Source organism: Camelus ferus, chromosome 9 (assembly GCF_009834535.1).
Source record: "Camelus ferus isolate YT-003-E chromosome 9, BCGSAC_Cfer_1.0, whole genome shotgun sequence".
Taxonomy (NCBI): domain Eukaryota; kingdom Metazoa; phylum Chordata; class Mammalia; order Artiodactyla; family Camelidae; genus Camelus; species Camelus ferus.
Window position 1 is genome coordinate 35,628,960 of NC_045704.1, and position 27,216 is coordinate 35,656,175.

A 27,216-nucleotide genomic window follows, 5' to 3' on the forward strand; every position below is an offset into this window, starting at 1 on the left:
ACCTGGAGGGCGGGGGAGCTATGACCGCAACACGGTCTGAGTTCAACAAACCCCACAGCAACAAAGAAATGAGACTGCTACTCAGACGAAAGACAAGAGAGCCTGAGGCATCAGTTTGAGAGTTATCAACAGGCTCCACAATTAATTTTCCCTTTAATAATAGTAACTGCACAACAAGAGCAAAACAACAGCAGATAACACCGACAGAACACCTTGACACGATCATCTCATTCATCTCCTTAACATCCTATGAAAAAGGCACTGCTGTTTTTCTCACTTTTAGCCGGGCTGAGATCGTGGCCCACACTGCAGACACCTCGGGACCCGGCTCATATCCCTGCAGGTCTGCCCCTGCGTGCTAACTGGCCAGTTTCTGTATCTCATTGCCTGAAGACTCACTCTGGCTGCGTGAGGTAACTTTGCCCTACCTGGAGGTGACCCTCAACCAACCACTTATGGGAGCTGGTGTATAAACACCCCAGTTCCTCTCCCCTCAGGAAGGACAATGTGTTCTATGCTGGAACCCAGGGGCCACCAATGGGATCAAGCTCCAGTTGCCCACAATGGTAGTCTGCTGGATAACAAACCCTTTGTCTGTCTCACAGCCCCACCTGCTCCCTGTGTTTCCTGGAACACTTCCCAACTTAACTACTGGCATTCAAATTCTTATCTCAGGGTCTGCTCCTGGGGAAATCCAAACCCAACAGCCAGGTCAAACAGCTAAGGACTGCTGAGCCACCTCCAATACCTCAGACCCCTTGACTCCTAAGTCCAGGCTCATTCCCTCTTTAAAGATTCTCAAGTTTTAAAATGTTACTAGCAGATTTCCATGCTTTTGCATACTAAAGTTGAGTAATTTCTTGGTATATGATTCCCTGATTATAAATTTATTCCTTGGTCTTGCCAGAAAGCTTGCTTTTAAAATGTTAATAATTCTTGTATCCATCAAAGAGGTTATATGATGGATCAGGAAATACGACCTTTTTAAAAAAAGGTCAAAAATAAAAGCCTCACAGAGACAGGAATTATACCCAATGGAAAGCCATACCAATATGCAAAGCCAACCAGGGACAGATGGCAACATCTCCTATGGCTGGGGTTGGCAAACCACAGCCTGTGGACCAAGTACCTCTCCAACTGTTTTTGTCAATAAAGTTTTACTGGAACACAGTCATGCACATTCATCTACATGTTGTCCATGGCCGCTTTACTGCTACAATGCAGAATTGAGAAGTTACAATAGACAATGCATGGCTCGCAGAGCCTAAAATATTTCAATCTGCTCTTTATAGAAAAAGACTACCCATCCTTGTCCTAAAGTAAACGATGCTATGACTTCCTGGACTGGCAAGGGCAGGCTGGTTAGGGGTGTACATCTACACAAAAAATTAGCCAAATACACTTGTCCTTAACTCACCAAGCCTCTTGAATAGGTCTGTTCTCTGTCATAATTTGGAAAGTTAGGGAATTCACAGAAACCCTTCAGCAAATCATAAATGATACTCAGCTGTTAACTAAAAAGTGAATCTAGAAGATTAAACTTTTATGAAGACAGAATCGATTTGTCACGTTTGAAACCTTAGTTTACCTGTGTGGGAAATGGTACTTGAATCCGTCCTTCTAAAATGTTGTCTGTTGTGATTTCAACTGAGCGTGTCAACTGGAGGTCCTGCAGCACTAGGTGGTATGGAACCTGGGGAAACATTTCTTGAATCTGATGAGCCTGTAGGAACACAAAACAAAGGCCATAGAAACATTCATTATCCAGTTACTCACAAAAGTCATGGTGTTTGGCAGGTACTGAACTTGGTGACCTGCCTTGAAAACACAAGTCAGGGGCCACCTTTATGCTGCAGATCACTGTCAAACTGCAGTCTTTCTAGTATTTTTCCAGGATGCCAAACAGAAAACATGGGGATAGCATCAACTTTTAAAAAAAGGCATAGAAATCCAGCTGGATCTTGAGAAAGGCTAAACTAGAATATTCTAGTTTTAAAACGTGTTCATTTGAAAGCTCAGTAAAACTCAGGTATACAAACGTGTTCTTCTTAAAGATACAATTCCTAAAAGGAGCAAACTTTGGATACAAACTACATGGATAAAGTTCAAATGCATTATATTAAGAGAAAGCAGCTCTACTCAAAAGGATATGTACTATACGATTCCATTCATATGACATTCTGGAATAAGGAAATTATAGGGACAGGTGGGAAAGAAAGTGATTACTATGGAGAATAATAAAATGGGGGGAGGAGGGACAGAACTGCTCTAAATCTTGATTATGGTGGTGGTTACATGACTGAGAGTTTGACAAAACTCATAGAAATGGATACCAAAAAAGCAAATTTATTGTATATAAATTTTAACCTCAACTTGAAAAAAAAAAGATGATAAAGAACGTGAATTCCTAATATTGCTCTGGAGCTGTAGTTTCAAACTGTACTCTAGAAACGCCTCCGAGGCCATCAGGGCTCTGGGGTGCACAGTGGGGAGCAGGCACAGATCTTGGCACACCACCACCCGCTTGGACTTTAATCAGAGCAGCTTCAGATTTTTTTTTCATACATTTGTATTTATTTTAAAGATGTTTATGTACAAGGTTTTACTTGTGGAAAAGTCCCAATGAGCAAAAGGAAAAAAGAGGAGGAAAAATATCACTGCTTTAGTTAGGGTCTACTGTCGGGAGAGCAGCTCCTAAGGGGCCCGTCATTGTAACTGTAGAAAGAGGGGATGTGTCTCAATGTCAGGGTCGGAAAAGGAAAGATCAGGGTGAAACCTGCACAAAGCTTTGCCCGGAGTCGTCGCTGGGCGGGGAGGACAAAACAGGCGTGCATGGCACGAGGACCCGCCAATCCATGAGCCTGAGATCCCCTCACTGTTTCTATGAATATAAGTTGATCATTTTTTAAAACCCAGGTCAAATCAAGCTAACTGGGTAACAGTCCAAAATGACCTCCATAATCAGATAACATTCTTCTCTCTTCTGAAAACGCTCCTCTCATTTCCCAAATTAAAAAAAAAATCCAAGATTCGTTTTACTCAGTGAAGCTTTTCTTCCAGAAAATCCAGCAAGTTAAATATTAGATCTTTATAAAAAATGTACAGTGCCAGTAAATGAGTTGTGCTATAAAGAGCTATTCTAATCCATGGTGAAACTGGAGAGCACCAGGGCCTGCTAAGAATTCTAAACACACCAGCTCCAAGAAGGTAATTCTTACTCCTGGGAGGGTTACATGCCCATGAATTCTGATTTTTTAAGGGGGCAGGCAGGTGAGGTGATCCATCTAAAAGGCTTCCACAGCTGCCTGACCCTGAAGTTCCCACACAGAGCCTGTCCTGAGCCAGTCAGTGGCCGCCCGAAGCTACCGCACTCCTAGACCTGCCCTCATGTTGTCACTCTCTGCTAGTGATCTGGCTGAGTTCTTCGCTAAGAAAGCAGAAGCCAGCAGGAAACTAGGTTTTTTTTTTAATGTTCAGAATCATGTAACATAAAATTTCCCATCTCAACCATTTTAAGTGTAAAGTACTGTTAACTATATGCACAATCCTGTGCAACAGATCTCCGGAAACCGTTCATCTCACAAAACTGAAACTCGACACCCATTGAACAGCAACTCCCCATTCCCCCTCCCAGCTCCACCCCCGGCCCCTTGCAACCACCATTCTACTTTCTAAGAGTCTGAGTAATTTAGAAACCTCAGGTAAGTGGAATCATGCAGTATTTGTCTTTTTGTGACTGGCTTATTTCACTTAGCACAATAGCCTCAAAGTTTATCAATGGTGTAACATATGAGAGGATTTTCTTCATTTTTTAAGCCTGATAATATTCCACTGTGTGGATAGACCATTTTCACAATCTCTTCATCTCTCATGGACATTCAGGTTGCTTCTACCTCGGTTATTGAGCCATGCCTTCTTTTTAAAGCGTATCTCAAAACAACATACCTGCAGCCATGTCTGTTCCTCCTCCTGACAAAGGTGAATGCCTCTCTTCTGCTCCCAGTCCCACCCTCTGCCTCAAAGCCTTTGCCTTCAGTTAACTTTCCTGTTTGTTCTGTACCATCAATCTCTCCCCCTCTAGTGATTACTCCTATTTGCATACCAAACATACTTAAGAATCTTTTAAAAAAGACCCTTGGGTACTCAAAAGAACTGAAAGCAAGGTCTCCAGGAGATATCTGTACACCCATGTTCACAGTCCCATTATTCACAATCGCTAAAACATGGAAGCAATCCAAGTGTGTACCAACAGATGAATGGATAAGCAAACTGTGGTCTATCCATACCGTGGACAGACCTTAAAAGGGAAGGAAATTCTGACACATGCTACAACGTAGTCAAACCTTGAGAATATAAAGCTTAGTAAAATAAGCCAGTCACACAAAGATAAATACTGTATGATTCTGCCTCTATGAGGAACTTAAAGTAGTCAAATCCACAGAGAAAAAAAATAGAATGGTGGTTGCCAGGGGCTGGGGCTGAGCAAAAGGGAGTTATTGTTTATTGGGTATGGAGTTTCAGTTTTGCAGGATGAAAAGGGTTCTGGAGATGGATGGTGGCAACAGCTGCACAAGCATATGAATGTACATAATAGCCCCAAACTGTACTTAAAAATGGTTCAGATCATCAATTTTATGGTATGCATATTTTATCACAATTTGAAAACAAACAGAAAAAAAAAAACAACCCATGGGGAAAAGAAAAAGAATACATACTCAGCATTTGCTGTATGTACACATAAACATTCTAAAAAAACACAACACAGAAGAAACTAATCAAAGTCATTGCGGGAGAGGAGGGTGTCTGGGTGGCTGGAGGAAAGGACAGGAGAGTGACTTCACTGGATACTCCTCTGCAGGTTTTGAAATTTGTGGATAAATGGTCTGTCTGAAAATCTCTTAAAAATATATTAACAAACACTCCCCTGACAGCACACTCCTATCAAGACACCCCCTCTACCTCTCAGCTCCCTTTACACCACGCTGCCAGATAGCGGCTTTGTCTTCAGCTCCCACTCGTTCTCCAATCCAATCGTCTAGTATTCAACCCCTCAAGACACAGAAACTGCCTGTTCCTCTCCAGCTAATCAACCACCTCCACTCTGCCAAACCCAACATGCACTTCCCTGGCATCAGCGTCTCAGAATTCCCACATGCCTGACTTGCCGCCTTCTCCTGGCTTCCTTCCTTCTCAATCGCTGCCATGGCTCCTTCTCCGCCCGACCTCCGCCCTGAGCCTTCTTCTCTTTGGGAGCTACTTACTCTCACTCAAAGAGATCCAGTCCTCTAGAACTTAAAACTCCCAGTGTCGATCTCCAGCTTGATTTCTCTACTGGGGTCCGGAACTGCCTACATGACATCTGTACTTGGATGTCTCACAGACACCCAACTTTCTCAGCAAACGGGAAGCCGAGCAGGCCGGGTCCCTGTCCTCCATCCTGTTTCTCCCCTAGTCTTGCCCATCTCAATACATGGTGCCACAATTTGCTAAGCTGCTTAACTGAAAAGCAACGCTTCCCTCACCTCATTACCCTACATCCAAATCCAAGCACCAAATCAGAGCAACCAAATCAAGTCCTGTTGGTTCATCTTCAAAAAGCATCTTAAATCTGCTACTTCTTTTCATCTTTATTGTCAATGCCCTGGTACAAGCCACTGTACTTTTTTTTCCCCTGAACTACTGCAACAGCCTCCTAGCTGGTCTCACTGCTTCCATTTTGGCCCCTCTAAGTCATTCTCTCAGAAGGAATCATTCTCTGCTACCTGTGCTGTCAGTCCCCTGGGGGAGGAAAAAAGGTCCTGAATGGCCTTCCAGTGCTTTCATTACAGAATCTAAACTGGATCGTGGCCTACAAATCCCTGCATGCCTTAGCTCTGCAACCTCAATTTTTGTCACTATCTTGGTTCCAACCGCAATCACCTCTGTTTCCAGAACGTTCTCACCTCATGGCCTCTGTATATACTGTTTCCACTGTCTTTTTCCCCGATCTGCCTCCTTCTCATCCTTCATGTCTTAGCTTAAATAGCACCTCCTGAGACTTCTCTGAATGTCTCCTCTAGCACAGCCTTTACCCATCACTCCACCACATCACCTGTCTTACTGCCTTCAGAGCCCCCATCTCCATCTGCAACGATCTTATTTGTTTGTGTTTATAATCAGTCCCCTCAAGTAGAATTCACACTTCTTGAGAGTAGGGTTCATGTCCACCTTGTTGACACTGCACAGTGCCTGCATCGGGAAAAGGCATTCAGTGCAAATCTGTTGAATACATACATTAAGATAAATGAATGAATAAACAAATGAACCGATGACTTTCTGAAGTACTGGCCAGGGTTACCCAGGACAGCCAGAGGCCCTATCCAGGTAGGACTAAGGCAGTTTGCATTTTAAGACTCCTGCATTTACTAGCAAAATGAACACTACATTTCAGCAATGGTGAACCCTGATTCTTCAACACTGTAAAATAAAACTACACACCATATGACAAAGCTTTAGAAAAATACAGAGAATCTTAAAATATTTGGACAATACCCTTGAACCAACAGCATGCCTCAATATCTCAAAGTATATATATATATATATATATATATATATATATATATATACATACACACACACACACACTCCCACAGAGAACGTATGTGTATGCATGTGTGTGTGTGTGTGTGTGTGTGTGTGTGTGTGTGTGTGTGTGTGTGTGAATGCATACTATTTATTTTGGGGAGGGAGGAGATGGGATCAAAATAACACATTCAGTAGACTACTACAATTTTTAATAAAAATCACATCATTCACTCCAGCCAATAACTCCTCAAATATTTTTGGTGAAAAAGAAAGGGAGTTCTAAGACTGGCCCAGGTCAGAAGAGAGTGAACCTAGTAGCTGAGAAAAGGTTAGATTATCTCTGACACAAGTAAAATAAAACCTGGTTTCCAAATCAGCTTCAAATTTTAAAACACAGAAATTTAAGTGGTCCCAGTGAATAAATAAGATGTCCCTGAAAATCCTGCAGTTCTGCCCATAGACACTGCACATGCTTCCCATCTCTTACTTCCCTCCTGATTATTAACCATCTTCTAAAAGCCTCAAGTGGTCCTTACCATTGCGTTAAGCTGGGAGTTGCTCGCTTGCGTAATGCCTAGAATGTTGGTGGTATGCATCACTTCAACTGAAAAACTCGGCAGCCAACTCGCAATCCGGGACCCTAAAACAAACGAGAATCCAGCGCAAGTTTTAGAGACCTCTTTCCTTGTGTCATCTGCTCCACAGTCGGCCACTCTGTGATAGCAGTTGGTATCCACTGGGGCTACTTTACACGAGGCCTTCTGACCAAGTGCTCCAGGTATATTAGCTCAATTAATCCCCAATAAAACCATCTATTATTATTCCCATTTTACTCTTCTCAGAGATTTGACCCCAGTACTCTTGTTGGTCCCCAAGGGACTCAGAAGTTACGTAATTTGCCAAAGATCACGCCATTTAATTATGGTGGCCAGGACTTGAAGCCGGTCAGGCTCCAGAACACTTCACTACTGGACTCTCCTGCTTTCCAGGGGCTCTGGATCCACACAAACTCAACCCACTCTCACAGCCTACACTATAAGGAAAGTTTTCAAGGTTCTAAAGCTGCTACACAGAGAAGGTTTTGCTCCTCTCCTTCACACTACTACTCATTTGGAGGCATATTTTCACAATTATTTTCATGAAGAATTTTCTACTTAACAATCTGCTTTAAAGACCTTAGTTTTCTGCTTTAAAATTCTTTTCAAAGAGTTCTACAACACAGGCAGGTGGACTAACAGTATGGAGATTCTGCTGCTTCTGCCATTCTAAGGAAAGGGGCTCCTAAGATATACCACCACCACCAGGTCTCGGCATTGAAACACCTCCACATCAAGCCACACATCTAAGGAGAATTTTCCTTTTTTTCACAAAGAAGCACTGAGGCTCAGAATACAAAATAAGTTCAATGGCTGTCTCAAAGGTCTTGCCTGACAGATTGTGCCCAATAAAAAGCGAGATACTTATTTCATGTACTTACTAGGGAGAAATAAATTTGACTATCTATTTTGACTAAGTTTTCAGCAATAATTCATAAAATAATGATGACAAAGCCAGGACCAGTGTCCAAGATCTGCTACACTATCTCAGAAATTGTACCTGGTGGAGGCCTTAATTAAGAGCCACAGAGCAGCCCATCTACACCTGTCCAGCATTTCTGGCCCAGCCAGCCAAGAAGCCATCATCGCTCCTCTCAGAGAGCTGACTCCACTCCTCCCGTCCTTTCTATCAGAGATTTTAATGTGCCACCACTCCCACCATGCTCCACCCTGGGAAACTCAAATCAGAGACCTGAGGAGCACTTCTACTAAATAGCCCAGGGATACCTATTTTACAGTAAGAAATACGAACTCACAGAATTTAGTGGTATTAGAATTGATGAAAATCAACAATAGCCTGATGTAATGTGAATTAAAGAAGGATGATCAACCAGCCCCTGCTACAGTGCCCATGGCCTTAGAATTTTAAGTATGGTTTTATTACAACCCCTAGCAATATTCTGGAAGGTGGAATATTCATATTTTATGGACAATGGGGTTCCAGTTCTGAATCTGCTTCTGGTACTCACCAGAAAGGCTACTCAATGACCATTATATGCGTAAGTATTACACCAATGCAATAAATTATTAGCAATGGTTAACTTACATTAAACTGATTAAGAGTGCTCCTTACAGGCACACTTGATTCAGTTTTAACTACTTCCACCTCCCCTCCTCCCCTCCTCCAAGTTCACATAGAATCTAGCAAAACGCCTGGCACAAACTAACCTCTCAGTGCTATCTATACTTAGTGAACATTTTCAATTAAAACTGAAATATAGTATTAAACTCACCCACACAGTGCAACTTACTAAAACAGCATCCACTAAGGGAAGAAAACCTTGTGCGTGGTTTTAGAAGTTGAAACCAACTAACCGTCGAAGTGGAAGAAGTGATTGTGCTGGTTTAAGCGAGGTCTGCCTTCGGCTGCAGCTACAGGAACCAAATTCTCATCCAAGTTCTCTCCTTGATGGTCTTCCCTGATGCGATTACTGTCAGCAATATTAAGAGACATCCTGCACGTTGGGCAGGAAGTGTCTTGTTCTAGCCAGGAACGAAGACAGGAGCTACCAAAAAGTCCAAAATAAGATATCCTTAGCATATTTTGTGAGAATTCACCAGAAGTACTCTGAATATATCAGCATTATTGGTCATTAAAGAAATGAACATCAAAACCACACTCACTGGGATGGTTATTATCTAAAAAACTTAAAATGGCAAGTATTGATGAGGATGTGGAGAAACTGGAACCCCTGTGCATTGTTGGTAGGAATGTAAAAATGGTGTAATCACTATGTTTAATTTTTTGACGAACCACCATACTGTCATTTGATCCAGCAATTCCATCTCTGGGTATATATGCAAAAGAATTGAAAGCAGGGTCTTGAAAAGACATTTCTACATCCATGTTCACAGCAGCAATACTCACAATATCAGAAGGTAGAAACTACCCAAATGTCCGTTGGCAAATGAATGGATAAGCAAAATGTGATATATACACACAACAGAATGTTTTTCAGCTTTAGAAAGGGATGAAACTGACACATGCTCCAACATGGATGAATCTTTAAGCCATTATGCTAAATGAAATAAGCCAGACATAAAAGGACAAACACTCTATGATGTGCTATTATGTGACAGTAGTCAAAGTCACAGAGGCAGAAAATAGAACGGTAGTTGCCAAGGGCTGGGGAGGAGGGGGGAATGGGGAGTTATTGTTTAATGGGTACAGAATTTCAGTTTAGGAAGATAAAAAAGTTCTGGAGATGTATGGTGGTGACGGTTGCACAGCAATGTGAATGTACTTAATGTCACTGTACTGCACACTTGAAAATGGTTAAATGGTAAATTTTATGTTATACATATAAATATATTTTTTACCACAGTGAAAAATTACATTTGAGAATTATCATTAAAAAAAAAAAAAACACCTTAATGAGAATCCACTTTCCACCAACTAGGATGGCTATAAGAAAAATAGAAAATAAATATTGTTGAGGATATGAAGGAATTGGAACCTTCATATATTGCTTATGGGATGTAAAATGGTGCAGGTGCAGCTGCTGTGGAAATCTTGGTGGTTCTTTAAGAAGTTAAACCCAGAATTACCCTGTGATTCAGCAAATTCCACTCCTAAGTATACACCCAAAAGAATTAAAAACAGGTACTCAGTAAAAACATACCAGTTCACAAATGTTGATAGTAGTATTATTTCCAATAGCTAAAAAGTATAAATAACCTAAATGTCCATCAATGGATGAATGGATAAACACATTGTTTAATTATTATAAAAAATATTTAAACTCAGCCATAAAAAGGAATGAAATACTGACATGTACTATAAGTTGGATGACTTTAAAAGCTTTATGCTTAGTAAAGAAGCCAATCACAACAAGTCACATATTGTATGATCCCTTTCATATGAACTGTCCAGAACAGGCAAATCCAGAGAGACAGAAAGCAGATTAGTGGTTGCCAGGCAATATGGGGAGGGAGGAATGGGGAGTGATTTTCTTTAATGAAGTGTTATTCTGGAGTGATAAAAAAGTTTTGAAACTAGAGAGAAGTGGTAGCTGCACAACACTGTGAATAAACTAAATGCCACTGAACTGTACGCTTTCAGATGGCTAACTGTATGTTGTCTGAATTCTGTCTGAATCAAAAAAATTAAATCCTAAAATTAATCTAATCATCTGCTTGAAAAAATCTCTTCTGAGCTAAAATACACTCTTTTTTCCATTTGTTTTTGTTTTGTTTTGTTGGGGGAATAATTAGGTTTATTTATCTATTTATTTATTTATTTATTTATTATTTTAAAATGGAGGTACTGAGATTGAACCCAGGACTTAAATGCATGCTAGGCATGCACTCTACCACTGACCTATATACCCTCTCTCCCTGCTAAAATATACCTGAGTTATTCTTCCAAACTCTCTCCAAGCTCCTTGGAGAAAGTTTCTTGAGAAATGTATGTCTGGTCTTCCAACCTCAACAACCAGCACTACTATCCATCCAGTTACACAGCTACAAAACTAGAAGAATCACTGACACCTTATGTTCCTCACTTTCCCATGGCCAGTTATCACCACATGCTTCCTACTCCTTCTCAACATGCCCACTCCTCTCCAGCTCCACTTCCCCCACCACAGTCCAAGCTACTTTCAAGGCACACCTGAACCACTGCAGCCTTTACTAACTAGTCCCCCTGAAACCGCATATTTGATCCAGAACCCCTACTTTAAAACCATCAATGGCCCTCAAAGCCCCTGTAGGCTCCAGCTCCTGCCTTCCCTTGCCTCAGGAAACACCACATCCCCCTGACATTCTGAGTTCCAGTCACACAGTTTCTCTTTTATTCCCTCCTGCTACAGAAACATTCCCTCTGTCTTAAAGCACTCTTCCGCCCCATCCTTTCTTTTGCTGACTTAACTCCTACTCATTGTCAAGAGTTACTTTCTCCAGATGTGAGTCAGATTCCTTTGTTACAAGCTCTCAAGAACCATGTTCCTTTTCTTTCTTATAAATCTCAATTTATACTTCCACATTCATAAACATGGCTGGTTAATCCATGTTAAACTCCATTAGGCTGTAAATTTCATGAAAGCAAAGACCATATCTGTCATTTTTATTTTATTCCCCAGAACCCAACACAGCACCCAGCACATTAAAAAAATAAGTCAATAAATTTGTCAAGTTACTAATACTCTAGCTCCAAAGCCCTTCTAATATTAAAAAAGGAGAAGAAAAATTATCTGGGAATATAAAATAAAGGAAGATTAAAGACGCAAAGATTATAACTTTCTCAATATGCAAAACTGACCAGAGATGCAAAAGGCCAAAAGACACCTCAAGGTCCATCAACACCAAAAACATCCAGTCTAAAAACAGAATGATTTCGATCCCTGTAAAAATGACTAATGTAAGGCAGTGAGGACTGCAACAGTATTAGCCTGTATCACACACATATCTATCTAGTACAGTCTTGACGGTTTTCAAAAGATCCCTTTTTGTAATCCTTGGTACCACAGTCACAGTTCTTCTGGACTAGCTCAGCGTTTCTGGTCTAATCTCCACCTCAACAAATTTCCCTGGTGTGTGTTTTTATGTTGCTATTGGGCATATGCAAAATGCAAAAATATATATTCTCTCATCCCAATTAGGGAATAAGCTGTTTGAAAGCAAGGATTCCCTTATCCTTTTAAGTCTTACAGGAATAATTTGCTATACCTCAGAGCTTAAAAGAAGAAGGAATATGAAGACAGCTAACATTTCTAGAAATTAAGATGGCCACTGTGAGTGGGGAACAGTCCTGCGGTGCAAGGAAGAGGCTGAGGAATAAGGAAGACACCCCAAAGCTCCCCATTCCACTCTCCCACTCAGTAACAGCACATATCCAGTCTGAAGGAAGGTCCCCACTCCTCAACCAGGGTTGGTCTTAAGCCCAGGCACAAAAAGCACCCACATGCCCAGGACAGAATACCAGTTCCATGGGGCCCTTCACAAAGCTCCTACTTGTGGAAAAGATGACCACAGGGCAGCTTCCTTGCAGCCTGCATGGAATCCCAGCAGATGGCACAGTCATCGTTATTGACAGCCAGCTCCTCTGGAGTTGCAACCGCAAACCTGTAAAAAACAAAATGCACCTGGCAGGGATCTCTGTCAATTACACACACAAATAGTGACCATCACTTCATAGACTTCACCTTCCTAACAGCGCAGTTATGGAGGAACTGTGTTCAGTAAAAAATCTCCACCATGTGTTCTCTTCATAGCCCATCAAAGAGCAAGTAAGAAACCCACACACAGAAACTAACTTTGTCTTAACAATGGCTCCTGTTAGCGATGACCTGATAGAATATTTCTGGGTAAATCAAAGGCATTAAGGCCCCCAGAGAGCCAGACACAAAAAAGATACCTGTTAATCTGACACTTTCAGGTTTGGTATAGCATCATGTTAGCCTCAGGGTGGTATGTGAATGTTTCCTCCAGTGAGGTTAAGGGTGTGTGTACGTGTGTGTGAGAGTGTGTGTGTGTGAGTGAGAGAGTTTGTGTGTGTGTGTGTGTGTGTAAATATGCATGTGTAAGGAATAAACTAAAAGGGCAGAAGCCCAAGAAAACTTCCTTTAATAATAATGATGATAAAAACAATGACCTAATAAAAGAACCTAATTATTTACTGAGCACGTACTAGGTACGCAGTACTATTCTAAGTATATTTCGTTTATTATCCCTTTGAATCCTCCCAACAGTTCAAGGAAGACGGTTCTGCTATCATTCCTAGATATAACCAACTGGGGCATAGGGAGGTAAGTAAATTGCCCAAAATCACATGGCAAGTAGGTGGGGATCCATACCCAGGCAACCTGACTCCACAGCCTATGCTCTTCACCATTCCACTGAGAGTTTACAAAAGCAGGTTCTCATATAATCTGGGATCTGTTATTATTAAAGATCTAAAATAAGCCAACGTCAGTAACGCCCACTTGTGCCCACTTACCTGGCTTCCATGTTTCCAACCACTCGTAAATAGTTCTTGTGCCGGCGGATTCGACGCTGCACCTCATGAAACAGGTAACGCAGCTGCATAAAGATGACTAAGCTGGCCATGGATAACCAGATGTTGCCAAATAACTTAACAAGAGGGAAAGAAAATAAAACACACAATAAAAATGATTGTGAAATTACTAGCACTGAGGGTGAGGTATGCAACAGAGGCTTTTAATTGTTAGTGAAGGTGAACTGGAATAATCTTTTAGGAAGCAAGTGCATACATTTATCTCATTAAACCAACAATGTACATGATCTTTGGCCTAGTCATTCCATCACCAGCAATCCTCCAGAGGAACTAATGAGAAATTTTAAAGCTTTATGCAAAATGATGTCCATCCATGCAATTATAAAAAAGAAAATCAGGAAACAGAAGAATGCACAGTAGGGGGATGGTTAGGTTGTAAACTAATGCAGTATTATATAGTCATTAATTATATTTACTATAAAATATAATTACATATTAATATTTTATATATAACATTTTGAAGGCTAATTACATGGGAAAATAATTTTTGTTAAGTAGAAAAGGATAAAAGTACTTAAAAAAACTAATAAGTGACAAAAGAAAATTATGTGATGATGTGAAGCTGAAAACAACTGAATACAATCTAAATACTCCACTATGGGGGCTGGTTAATTAAATCATCATACCTCTATGTGGTGGAATTTTTACCTTAAAGGCATTAAAATGATATAGAAGAACTGTTGCTAGCAAAAGATGTACATAATACACGAGCTACAAAAACACTATGAACTATATGCCCAATATATGATCTCAATTATGAATGTATAATTTGAATTTGTAAAGCAGCAGTAAACACAACAAATGTCAACAGTTATCTGTGGACATTTGTTTAGGGAGCCTTTAAAACTATATTTTCAAAGTTACTGTTAAAAAGTAGACTTAGAAACGTGCTGTGTTTAACTCAATAATTTTTAAATGCTACTTTGATAGGCTTATAATTTAAATAAAGTGTCCACCAAATATACCAAATAGGTTGATTCTCACCATTCTTAGATCACTGAAGTGCTAACCAGTGTAGCAGGTTTTCAGCATAGTGATTTCTTCCACACCAGAGTAAAATGTAAACAATGAAGTAGGAGGAATTAAGTATAAAGACTTTGTTTTTCATTACAAAGATGGGAAATTTATGAATCCATGAAGTAGCTAACACTGAGGGAACTCCCATTATTACTACCTACAAAGTAACTGCTAAATATTAGAAGCCATAGAAACTATGAGAGGAATTCCCTTAATTTCATGCTAAAAGAATTATCTATTGACTTGGTTGGTAGAGTTAACTAAGTCTAGGAGGATGATGGGTACCAGCCAAAGTGGTTCCACACTGCTTTACACCCAGCAGCAAAAAGGGTGAGGGCACAGCTGCATCATTATTATAGTTTTTAATGAGTCATCCACAAATGTTCTATTTATTAACATACTAAATAGGGTTCCTGATTCTGAAAAAGTTACCTCTCTGTTAAAGCCCCTTCTGGGAAACTTACCAACATGTGAATATGGTGCATGAGGTCCAGGGACAAGAGAGTGAGCTCCATGACAAAATCCGTATAATAGACGTATGTTCCCTTTCCTTCCCATGTCCCTTCATGGTTGAGGTCCCACAGGTGAATTACATATCTGCAGCGAATAGAGATGAATCATGTTAATGATTTACTGTTACAATTGAATTTGGATTTGGCTCAAACATGATATAGTACAGTCACATTTTTACGTATTTTATAAATGGTTTATCTTGAAATCACCTGTATGAGTACACTTCAGTCACCTCCCTCCCAAATTTCTACTCACCGTAAAATCACATGAGCAGTCCTCACTGTTACAAGAAGAGACTGAAAAAAGAGACAGATTTTATCTTTTTAACAAAATTTAGGATTGCTCAGACCAAACTTACTTTACAAGATTATAAAAGACAAACATTTCTCAGTTCAATTAAAAAGCAGGTTGTTCAATGCTGGGGGGAAGTACTGAAGGAAGTTAGTCAAAAGGTACAAACTTTCAGTTATAAAATAACTAAGTAATAGGAATGTAAGATACAACATGATGACTACAGTTAACAGTGCATACGGTATATCTGAAAGTTGTGAAGAGAGTAGGTCCTAAAGGTTTTCACTACAGGGAAAAAAACATTTTTTTCTTTTTCTTTTTGTATCAATACAAGATGATCCTTACTGTGGTTACCATTTCACAATAAATGTAAGTCAAGTCATTATGCTGTACACCTTAAACATATACAGTGTGCTATACATCAATCCTATCTCATTAAAACTTCAAAGGGAAAAAAAAGCAGATTGTTAAGTTTACCACCCATTTTATTTCCATGGAATATTTTCATGACCTAAAAACCCAACTTTTATTGAGCCTTTTCCTGTTAATAGGTGACAACGAATTATACCTGTCCATCTCCCAGGGATGCCTTCTACAATCTTGAGAGTCACTCTAGTAGTCTGACATTACTTCTATTTCATACAGCATTAAGTCGCCATAACTGACTATCCTAAGAGGGTGCCTGAATATTTGGTGACCCCATACCCAAGTATAGCTTAGGTACTAGTATCCTAGAAATGAGTACCTGTTCTCTACATAACACTTTCCACACAGAAGAAAATATGATGAAAGAAATAAAAAATAAGTCCCTCGTGGTATTTTTGTGTTATAGAAATTGACGTTAAGAAAAATTTCCTCTTAATTTTGCGGAATAGAACTGTTATATTCTTTATGTTTGAGATCAGGAAACTCCCATTTACAATGGAAAATATTTAAATAGAAGAGAAACACTATAAATGTAAAAATATGACAGTTCAAAATATTGAATCTGTAACACGATAAATTACCTTTTAAAACATTACTGAGCTAAAATAAAAATATGTACTAACCCAACAGGCCTAATTTAAATGTCTTTATTTTTAAATATATGTTTTTCAAAGTTTGGCCTAATAGTAATTAAAAGGTAGAGAACCAAAAAAGGAAAACACAGTATGAAATGGTGACTTATAATAAAATACATCTAAAGCAAACTAATATAAGCCAGAGTAAACAAATTTTAAGCAGATTTTTTTCTCAAGAAGAAATACATTTGTGTATCTTTCATATATAGAAACTATTCAACTAGGATTGTAAATAATTTTACTAAGGACTTAAATGTTCTTTTCTAATTTTACTTACACTACTATATTATACTCTGAAATGAATACTATTAAGTGCAAAATAAATTTTAACCCTATTCTAACAAATTCCCAATTAGTAATTCCATTAGTGTTTTGATATTAACCATCTATTGATATTGATATTAGATATCTATTATTTTTATTTTTTTCATTAATAACAGCAATTATGGGCAAAATAAAAGTATTTTGACTCAGGAAAAAAGCAAATATAGCCACTGAATATAAAGGATATATAACAATTTTGATTTCTACTGAAAAGAAATTAGTACTTTCAAAAAGGTTGTTAAAAGTAAAATTCAAAATATACATGAATCTCTCAAATTATTCTTTCAAAATAATGAACATAGTTTACATATTTATTATATTACTCTGTAAACTCTTAATTTATGCCCTATATAAAAAATACCAATTATAGAGTATGTCCTTATAGACCAACACAAATCACTGGTTACAGTATCTTCCTACTTGGAAGCCACAGGATTAGGATTGTGCTACTTCTGCCACCTCAGACCTTTAAGCAGTTCACTTCATCCTCTATGCCTGTGTCCCCAATCATAAAGAGGAATAATAAAATTAACCAATACATGTAAGGTATTTAGAACAATCCCCAGCATATAGTAAGCACTATATAAATGTTGACAAAAATAATTAGTTGACCCTGGGGCAATGCAGGGGGTAATCTGAGTATAAACTATAGTCAGCCCTCCACATCCAGTTCCTCCACACCCGTGGATTCAACCAACCAGGGACTGTGTAGTACTGCGGTATTTACTATTGAAAAACATCCACGTATAAGTGGACCCACACGGTTTAAACCTGCATTGTTCGAGGATCAACTGTATTTTGTATTAGGTTGTAGCAAGGATTACATGAAACTACACACACAAAAGCATTCAGTACCAATGCCCAATACAAAACAGAAGACTGCTTATTAAATGAAAGACCAGATACCCATCAGTCACTTCATGGTGAAAATAATCTGTCAATAATCCTCTAGCTTCCTTGAAAATATACAGGAATACAATCAGAGCAAGAACTTGTGTCTGCATCTTACCTCTGCAGCCATGAAAGCCAACGTGTGCATCCCATGGGTGTAGCCTGTGACACAACAGACAACCGCTAACCCACAGCAGGAAAGCAGCATGGCAATCAATAGAGACAGAACTCGACCGTGGCTACTCATCGGTGTAGTGGGGGAAAAAGAGAGCTGAAATGTGCAAAACAGAAGAAGGAAACTCATTCTTCTGTGCAGTAGTGTTAAACTTCACTGAGAAACTCAAGGTTAACCTTGGTGTCTTAGGTCTGTGCTTAGCTGCGTGGCCAAATGCAAAGCACAGAAAAGTGTCCCATTATCAGATGGTTAAAATTCTCCAACTAACAGAAATATGAGCTGATATTTTGAGATCTTTACCATTTAATTTATGGAATATAACAATATACGTTATATTTTCATCTCAAATTTTCAAGGATCCTCCTACCAGTGAGATTATAAGCCTCTAGAAACAATTTGCCAAAGGTATGTAACTTTGTCTTCTAGCATTCAACAGGACACGGGACAGCACCACATTCTCTTGTGTTCTCAATCTTGCTCTAGCCCTACTACCCAAAAGTCACTTGAGAGGACATTCCTAGCCTGTTCACGGCCAGTACAACTGAAATATAATCCAGGTGCAGATTTACTACTATCATAATGCTATGTTAATAGTATACAAAGAGAGGCAACACCTTGGGAAACGAGGTCTGGAGTTTCAACTCCCAAGCATGAAAGTGTAGATACCAAATCAGTTACAAAGGTTAGAAGCTCCTGTTCCTGACTGCAATGGGGGATGAGCTGTGAAACAGCTCAAGGCTTTGAGCCTAAGATTAGCTTTGCACAGAGGAGCAAGGACCACCTGGTGTGAGGTCCATAAGGACTGGGTAAAGAAGGGGGAAAACAGAGCTGCAGAGTGGGTTTAACTCAGGGTAGGACTGTATGTAGGTGCCTGTTTACCTGGGATCCATTAGATTAGTTTGGGGGCACTAACGAGTGAAGATTCACCTGCACAGCTCTGATCCCAAGCCAAGGGGCAGATCTTGTACCCAGATAGAAAAAGATTCAGCTCTCCAGAGACCAAGGAAGACAAGACACGCTACTTCAGTCCTTGTCCAGGGATAGAAACAATGTAAACTAGTCAGAAAGAAGGGCTCCAAATATTAGATTAAGAATGGGGAAAATGGAAGGAGATTACAACAGAAAATATCTGGAAAAGACCAGCTTTTTTTTAATTTATATAATAAGGTTTCCTTGCACTGTGATCAAATTAGTTTGTATTGGTTCAGTGACCCCACAGGGTCTGCAATGCAATACTATTGGAGCAGGGAGGAAGCCTCCCTAAGAGACACTGACCCTGCCTTCCTTTGATCCTGCTGCTGGAGAAAGTTTCTCAAGAAATAAGCAGTAGGGACCCAATCCAAGAGATTTCCCCTGGAGGGCTATCCTGCCCATGCGTGTTATGGCTCATTCATATTACACAGTTCAGACCTGGCAAATATGTGACCAAGTAGGAAAAGAGGTTGGCTAAAAACTCACATATTCAAACCGGTCCTTGCAGAGCTGAACCATCAGATGCAGAAATACCAGTCCAGCAAACCAGAGGCACCACATGACCACTTCTTCCACTGTCTGGACATTCAGCACACCAAAAATGAAAATGAACTTGTAGAAAATAAAATTCCAAAACTTGTCTTTGAGGTGCTAAAAAGAAAAATATTTATAAAGGTAAGTACCATTACACCTAACTGATTTTAAAGAGTACCATTATAACTAACTCATAACAAAAGCTGGCTTCTATGGAGAAAATATTCTCTACTTCCTAACACTTGTCCACAAGAAAATAGAAGACAAAGAAAAAAATGAGCCCTCTGAAAAATAAAAGACCCCAGAAAGTAACCTATAGACTCTGCAACTTGTTTTTTGTTTTTTGTTTTTTTAGGGTAAGTGGTAACTAGGCTTATTTATTTACTTATTTTTTAAGTGGAGGTACTAGGGATCGAACCCAGGACCTTGTGCATGCTAAGCAGGCACTCTACCACTGAGCTATCTCCTCCCCCTCTGGTCACTCTAGATTGAATTCTTCAGTCAGTTATGAAATTTTAGCCACTAAAAGGGGGAATTATATTAGTTTAGTACCTTATGTATTAATTAATAATACATATATTTCCAACACACACAAAAATGGTGACAGCTACAAGTATCATTTCTAATACTTGTGTTCTCTGGATTCCTAAAACAAGCAAAAGATTAGATATTCTTTTTTTAACATCCTTCAGATTAAAATATGACTATGCTCATTTGACAGCCAAAATCAATAATATATGAAAAAGTACAAAGAAAATAAAAATGATGCCTTGACATTTTTATGCATTTTTCTTCCTAAGTGTAAAACATTAATTTTTTATTATTTTATTGAAGTATAGTTGACTTACAATGGTGTGTTAGTTTCAAGTGTACAGCAAAGTGATTCAGTTATACATTTATATATATATTCTTTTTCAGATAATTTTCCACTATAGGTTGTTATCAAATATTGAATATAGTTCCATATACTATACAGTAGGTCCTTGCTGTTTATCTATTTTATATGTAGTAGTGTATACATGTTAATGCCAAACCCCTAATTTATCCCTCCCCCCTTTCCCCCCACTGGTTACTGTAAGTTTGTTTTCTATGTCTATGAGTCTATTTCTGGTTTGTAAATAAGTTCATTTGTACCATATTTTTAGATTCCACATATAAGTGATATATTTGTCTTTCTGTTTAACTTCATGCTGAGCAATATTCCATCATTTACCACATCTTTATCCATTCATCTGTCGATGAACATGTAGGTTGCCTCCATGTCTTGGCTATTGTAAACAGTGCTGCTATGAACATTGGGGTTTATGTATCTTTATGATAGTTTTCTCTGGATATATGCCCAGGAATGGGATTGCTGGATCATATGGTAAGTTTATTTTTAGTTTTTTAAGGAACCTCCACACTGTGCTCCATAGTGGCTGCACCAATTTACATTCCCACCAACGGTGTAGGAAGGCTCCTTTTTGTCCGTACCCTCTCCAGCATTTATTATTTGTAGACTTTATAATGATGGCTATTTTGGCTAGTGTGAAGTGATACCTTATTGTAGCTTTGATTTGCATTTCTCTAATAATTAATGATACTGAGCATCTTTTCATGTGCCTGTTGGCCATCTATTTGGAGAAACGTCTATTTAGGTCTCCTGACCATTTTTTTTGATTAGGTTGTTTATTTTTTTGATATCAAGTTTCATGAGCTGTTTATATATTTTAGAAATTAATCCCTTGTTGGTCACATCTTTTGCAAATATTTTCTCCCATTCTGTAGGCTGTCTTTTCGTTTTGTTTATAGTTTCCTTTGCTATGAAAAAAGCTTTTAAGTTTAATTAGGTCCCATTTATTTATTTTTGCTTTTATTTCCATCACTCTAGGAGACGGATCCCAAAAAATACTGCTGTGATTCATGTCGAAGAGTTTTCTGCCTATGTTTTCCTCTAGTAGTTTTAGAGTATCTGGTCTTACATTTAGTTCTTTAATCCATTTTGAGTTTACTTTTGTATATGGTGTTAAAGAATGTTCTAATTTCAGTCTTTTACATGTAGCTGTCCAGTGTTCCCAGCACCACTTATTGAAGAGATTGTCTTTTCTCTGCTGTATATTCTTGTCTCCTTTGTTATTGATTAATTGACCGCTAGTGCGTGGGTTTATTTCTGGGTTTTCTATCTTGTTCCATTGATCTGTGTCTGTTTTTATTCCAGGAGTATACTGTTTTGATTACTGTAGCTCTGTAGTATAGTATAGGGAGCATGATTCTTCCAGTTCTGTTCTTTCTCAGGATTATTTTGGCTATTCGGGGTCTTTTGTGTTTCCAGACAAAAAAATTTTTGGTTCCAGTTCTGTGAAAAATGCCATTGGTAACTTGGTAGGGATTGCACTGAACCTATATATTGTTATATATATTATTATATGTTATATGTTATTTTATATATATATAACAATTTTTGTACACTGTTTTATTTCACTTACATTGTGAGAACCTTATCAATATGAATGAATAATCTCTGAATATATTATTTCAGTGGTTACAAATGGACACTGAAATGTTTTTAATTTTTCACTGTGCATAAAATGTCACAATGAGTATCTTTGCACAGGTTTCTGTTTTTTCAGCATTATGGAACCCAAGGTTACAAATGTTGTTATGGTTCCCAACAAGTAACATCCACCTGATTTCAAAAGAAGTGATATAAATGTATACTCCCACAAGCAACACTTAAGTATATCTGCTTTCCTGTACTCTTTCCTATACTGAGTATGTCCAATTTTTAAAATCTTTACTATCCTGAAAAAATGGACAATGAGGGGCATCTAGCCAACAGATATTAAAACATACCCTCAAGCCATCTGTGGGAGTGGTGGGAATCAAGTACAGAGGACAAGGATGAAAACATGGTTCCTAAGTATACTTTTATATATAATACCTAACCATGTAAATGTTTCACAAATTCAAAAACTTAAAATAGAAAAAAAAAAAGCAAAATTGAATAAAAACAGAAATAAGTGAACCTAAATGTAGAAATAAATGAACCTACATTTGGAACAAATTGATAAGATGACCACTTAAAGAATTATTTGGAGAAATGTTACACATTGTACTTTGACTTTACACTTTGTTCAAAGAATAAAAAGAACTAGGAATCCTTGGTGAATGTCTGTTTCCAGATCTGGGGTGGGAAAGCATGAGGTGAACATAGAACTTTCTGTGCCCTGATTGTGAACCTTTACTCCACCATCTATTTGCCATATAGCTTTGGGCAGGTCACTTAACATCCCCGTGCTCTGGTTTCCCATCCGTAAGATGGGTCTTATAACAACAGCATCTCACAGAATAGTTGGAGGAACAAGTAAGTGAATATATGTACAGTGCTTAGATAAGTGCCACAGTAGGTATTAAGTGCATAAAAAAATTTCCTTGTTCTAAATTTCCACTCAACAGTTTAATATTTGTCCCATTTTAGGTATTAAATGTCTCTGCCTCTAGACATTCTAGACACTTTATTTCTTGAACTTTGAGAACCCACAAAGCAAACTCGTATTGATTCTGTAGGGTTCTAACTCAAAATGGTGCTTTAAATGCTACTGGATGACACTGGTCAAAAACGGTCATCACAGAACATGAAAGACGTGATCTATACTGAAAAAACTGAAAGTAGAGTTGAGTAGCAACTGTGCCAATTATGATTACCTCCAGGTATATTTAAAAATCTCTGTAATACTCCCAAGGTTATGTTTTCTATACATTTTCAACTGATATTTAACATTTTTAGAAAAAGGAAGCAGTATGTATGAGAGTAATGTTCAAGTATCAGACCCTCTCACTTGAACACTGCTTGTAGAAATGGGGAATCTTAATTTATATTTCCAGAGGGAAAAACTAAAATCTCTCAGTAAATTCCTTTGGGAAAAAAATCCATATTCTAAGAGTGATATATATGATTATTTAAACTAAAACAAACCTGAGCTTGTTTAAAAATTACCTCATAGACGTCATGGGAAAGAGCTATGAAGAAAAATATTGGGACAACCTGGCTATGTTGACTATGGACTATGGATCACATAAAGTATTTTATCAATGCTAAATTTCCTGATTTTGATCATTGTGCTGTGGCTACTTAAGAAAATGTCCTTGCTTTTAGGAAATACATACTGAAGTATTTGAGGGTACCGGGGTATGATATCCACAATTTATTCTCAAACAGATCAGAAAAAATACATACATATAAATAAAAGGTACATATTAGATCAAATGGGACAAAATGTTAACAATTCTGAATCTGGATAAAGGCTACACAAAAGTCCTTCAAAGTATTCATGCAACCTTTCTGTAAGTTTGAAATTATACCAAATATAATTTTTTTTTTAATCTGGTCACAAGAATTCATCTTTGCTATTGGACTTACCTGTCTTTCACTCACTCGAAGAGGGCCAAACACAATACATTGGATTAGCTTAGCCACCAACATCAAAACACAGCAAGCAGTATTTACTAGAACCTGTACACAAATCAAAGAAAAGAAATTAATTTCCTCTTGTTGAAAAATAAAAGCAGCTCTTAAAATTTTTATATTAGGAATTCAGCCATCATTTCTACTGATTGAGCCTTTCTAGTTTTCTACCAGTACAAGACAAGTAATATTTGAAGGTACACACTTTTATGGGTGGCAGAGGTAGGGATGAGGAGTGGGGAGGAGAGGCACCAGCTTATTGGCTAATTCACAGAGCCCTGTCCCAACATGTACCCTCCAGCAGGCCACCTTCCCCTGAGTCTTAATTCAACTGTTTGTAACCTTGGTACTGCATGTATAAAACTGTGTGCACCTTATAAAACCATAGGTATCTCCAAGATACATCATTTCCTACATTACAGTTTTGATAGTTTAGAAGAAAATTTTTCAGAAAAATGAAGTTACCATGAACAGTAAAATCCAGAACCCAAACATCCTGCCCTGCCCTGTCAAATAAATAGGAGACATGTAAAGGAGGGTGGATAGTCACAAAGAAGTCACAAGACCGTGAAGATTTCAGAATCCATATAATAAGAATACATACATATAATTAATTGCAATGGGACAATCCGCAAACTGAAAGATATTTATGGTTAGTGTTGGCCTTAAAGGTTCTGGGGCATTAGAGGGGAGTGGAATTAAGAAAACAGGAAGAAAATTGACAGGAGGGGCTGAGAACTAAAAGGCAACCATGAGACACCAATATAAAACTAAGGCCTTCTTCACCAGTAAGCAGGAAACTTTCTCTTTCTTAGTAATTAAGAGATGGATCTCCTTACACCTACACAACAAATCTAAAGCTTACAAAATGAAAACATGGGCTGCCCCTGACTTAGGCTAGTGTGGCACATCACATTAGAATGCTCAGATGATTTTTAAAACCGCACAACCAGAAAGAGCCAAAAGAACCCTGATAAAGATAGTAAAGATGACTATTAAGAGCAAATGAAAATGAACAGCAACCCAACATAGAGCCTGCTTCAATCTCTGATTCACTAAGTTTATAGGAAGGTGGCCATATTCTTCTTCCCAGGTCATTCTTACCTCTGCTTTTAAAAGAATCAAATGATATTTCAAAAATAAGTAAATCTAGATAAACAAGTTTGTACTGTATAGCACAGGGAACTATATTCAATAGCTTGTAGTAACTTATGGTGAAAACTATGAAAACGAATATATGTATGTTCCTATATGACTGAAGTATTGTGCTGTACACCGGAAATTGACACAACATTGTAAACTGACTATACTTCAATAAAAATGTGTTAAAAATAATTAATAACTTAAAAATAAAAATAAGTAAATAGAGGAAGGTGACAGATGAGATTAATATAAGAAAACAAGGTCCCCAAGAACTCTTCAAGGTCCCCTTAGTACTACATACCATCCAGCCCTTTGGTATTCCTGATACATTATACATAATGGCAATTCATCACAAAAGATTAAATTATGTTTAGTTACATTCTGCTTGTCTCATGGGGCAGGGGAAGTATATGATATATTTTTAAAGAACTGAAACAAAAATTGTTCTGCTGAAAAATGAAACTGTTCTGATAATTAAATCATTCAAATAACCAGAAAAAAACCCAAATTAGTTATCCAAAACATCCCACTTCCCTAACTTATGACTCCCTGTGGAATAGCCCTAATGAAAACATTCCAGCAAACAGCATAGAATACTAAATTTTAAGGAGATGAAAAGATGTTTAAAAGGCTCATCTTCATTCTGCTCTAAACCAGTTAATGGGAACCCCAGTAATGCTAATTAAGAAAAAATATAATGAGATAAAATCACACCCCAACTCCTCATGCCACATCCCCCAGCTGAACAGGATTTTTAAAATCAGCCAAACATCCACCAGCCTAATTTAGTTTTAAAATTCTTCCTGTTTTTGCAGGTAGGCATATGAAATAAAGAAGTAAATTCAACACATTTAGCACCTAACTTGTTCAAAGCATGTGGGAGGTTAAGAGAAATGAGGGCAATCTGGACCCTGCACTCAAAGAGCTTTCAGAAGCTACAGGACACAGCACTTGGTAAGCATCTAATAGACCAAGTTGGTTGCTGTGAGAACAACAAAGGAGAAATCAAATTTAGGGCCACTTAATCATTTCTCTGCCCTAAGGAACAGTCTCTTGCATCTTGGGTTACAAAGTAAGAAACAAAGTATTATTTCTCAGTTAAAAAAATTTTTTTAACTTTTTCTAAGTTCAAAAATGAGGTATAAAGGGGGAGGGGGTGGGAAGGGACAAACTGGGAGTTCAAAATTTGTAGATACTGACAGATATATAGAATAGATCAACAAGATTATACTGTAATATATACAAGATCTTGTGGTAGCTTATGGTGAAAAAGAATGTGACAATGAATATATGTATGTTCATGTATAACTGAAAAATTGTGTTCTACACTGGAAATTGACACAACATTGTAAACTGACTATAACTCAATAAAATTTAAAAAAATGAAGTATAATAATTTTGTACCTTTGATTGACCAAAAAAAATGAAAGTCCCTCATAATCCCATCACCGGTAGATAACTATTTCCTATTTTAATTTAAACAGATTTAAAAATTAGCAAGGCTAAGAAGGAAAAGGCTTGAGAAAGTAAACTGATATTAGAAAGGGATTTTATGTTAAAATACAGAGATAACCTTTCGTGAACTTTACATGAAAGCAAAGCTACAGAGGATTGGAAGCAACTAAAAATTATTTTAGGATTACAAAGTGTTTTTAAAAGCAACTCAATTATTAGTAACTATTCTTTGTCTATTTTTAGAAATATGTCTTAATTTCACAAATAATTGTCATTACAATAAAGATATGATAAATTCTCAATTTTAAAATTAACAAAGGCTTGAAAAATTGCAAATAATGGAAAGAAAAATAATTGTAGCATTCCTCATTTAAAAGCAAATCCCAAATTAGATCCCACTAGGTCACCAGCGACAGTCTTACAGAAACAACACTTCAGTCCATATTTAAAGCCACAGAACGGGGACAAAACTTCTCACCTCTAATAATCAAAATGAGGCTTACCTCCAGCAAGCCTAGTCTGAACTTCATCCTTGTAGACCACAGTAAAAGTACTAACCTCATTTTATTTGCTGTATACAGTAAATTAATGTTTCCTTGTGGGCAGAATCCAAACTTAAATATAACTAAATCTAAGTATAAGGGGTTCACCGAAGCACTGTTTATAATGGCAGAAAAATGGAAAACAAATGTCCAACAGGGAGACTAGTTCAATAAACCGTA

At 37.9% G+C, this 27,216-nt stretch overlaps 1 protein-coding gene across 2 annotated transcripts in view; it reads right to left on the reverse strand.

The window, feature by feature from the left end:
• AMFR (autocrine motility factor receptor) overlaps positions 1-27,216 on the reverse strand; it is a 37,747-nt gene that overhangs the window by 5,380 nt on the left and 5,151 nt on the right. Inside the window, exons 2-11 of one of the 2 annotated variants that reach the window (XM_032486344.1) lie at positions 23,852-23,944; positions 19,405-19,569; positions 17,890-18,042; positions 15,460-15,500; positions 15,156-15,288; positions 13,597-13,730; positions 12,612-12,722; positions 8,976-9,166; positions 7,101-7,204; positions 1,589-1,723 (exon numbers count right to left, since the gene is read on the reverse strand). In XM_032486344.1, the coding sequence (XP_032342235.1) occupies positions 1,589-1,723; positions 7,101-7,204; positions 8,976-9,166; positions 12,612-12,722; positions 13,597-13,730; positions 15,156-15,288; positions 15,460-15,500; positions 17,890-18,042; positions 19,405-19,569; positions 23,852-23,944 (1,260 nt within the window). The remainder of the gene's footprint in view (positions 1-1,588; positions 1,724-7,100; positions 7,205-8,975; positions 9,167-12,611; positions 12,723-13,596; positions 13,731-15,155; positions 15,289-15,459; positions 15,501-17,889; positions 18,043-19,404; positions 19,570-23,851; positions 23,945-27,216) is intronic. The other variant, XM_032486345.1, reaches the window with a different exon arrangement.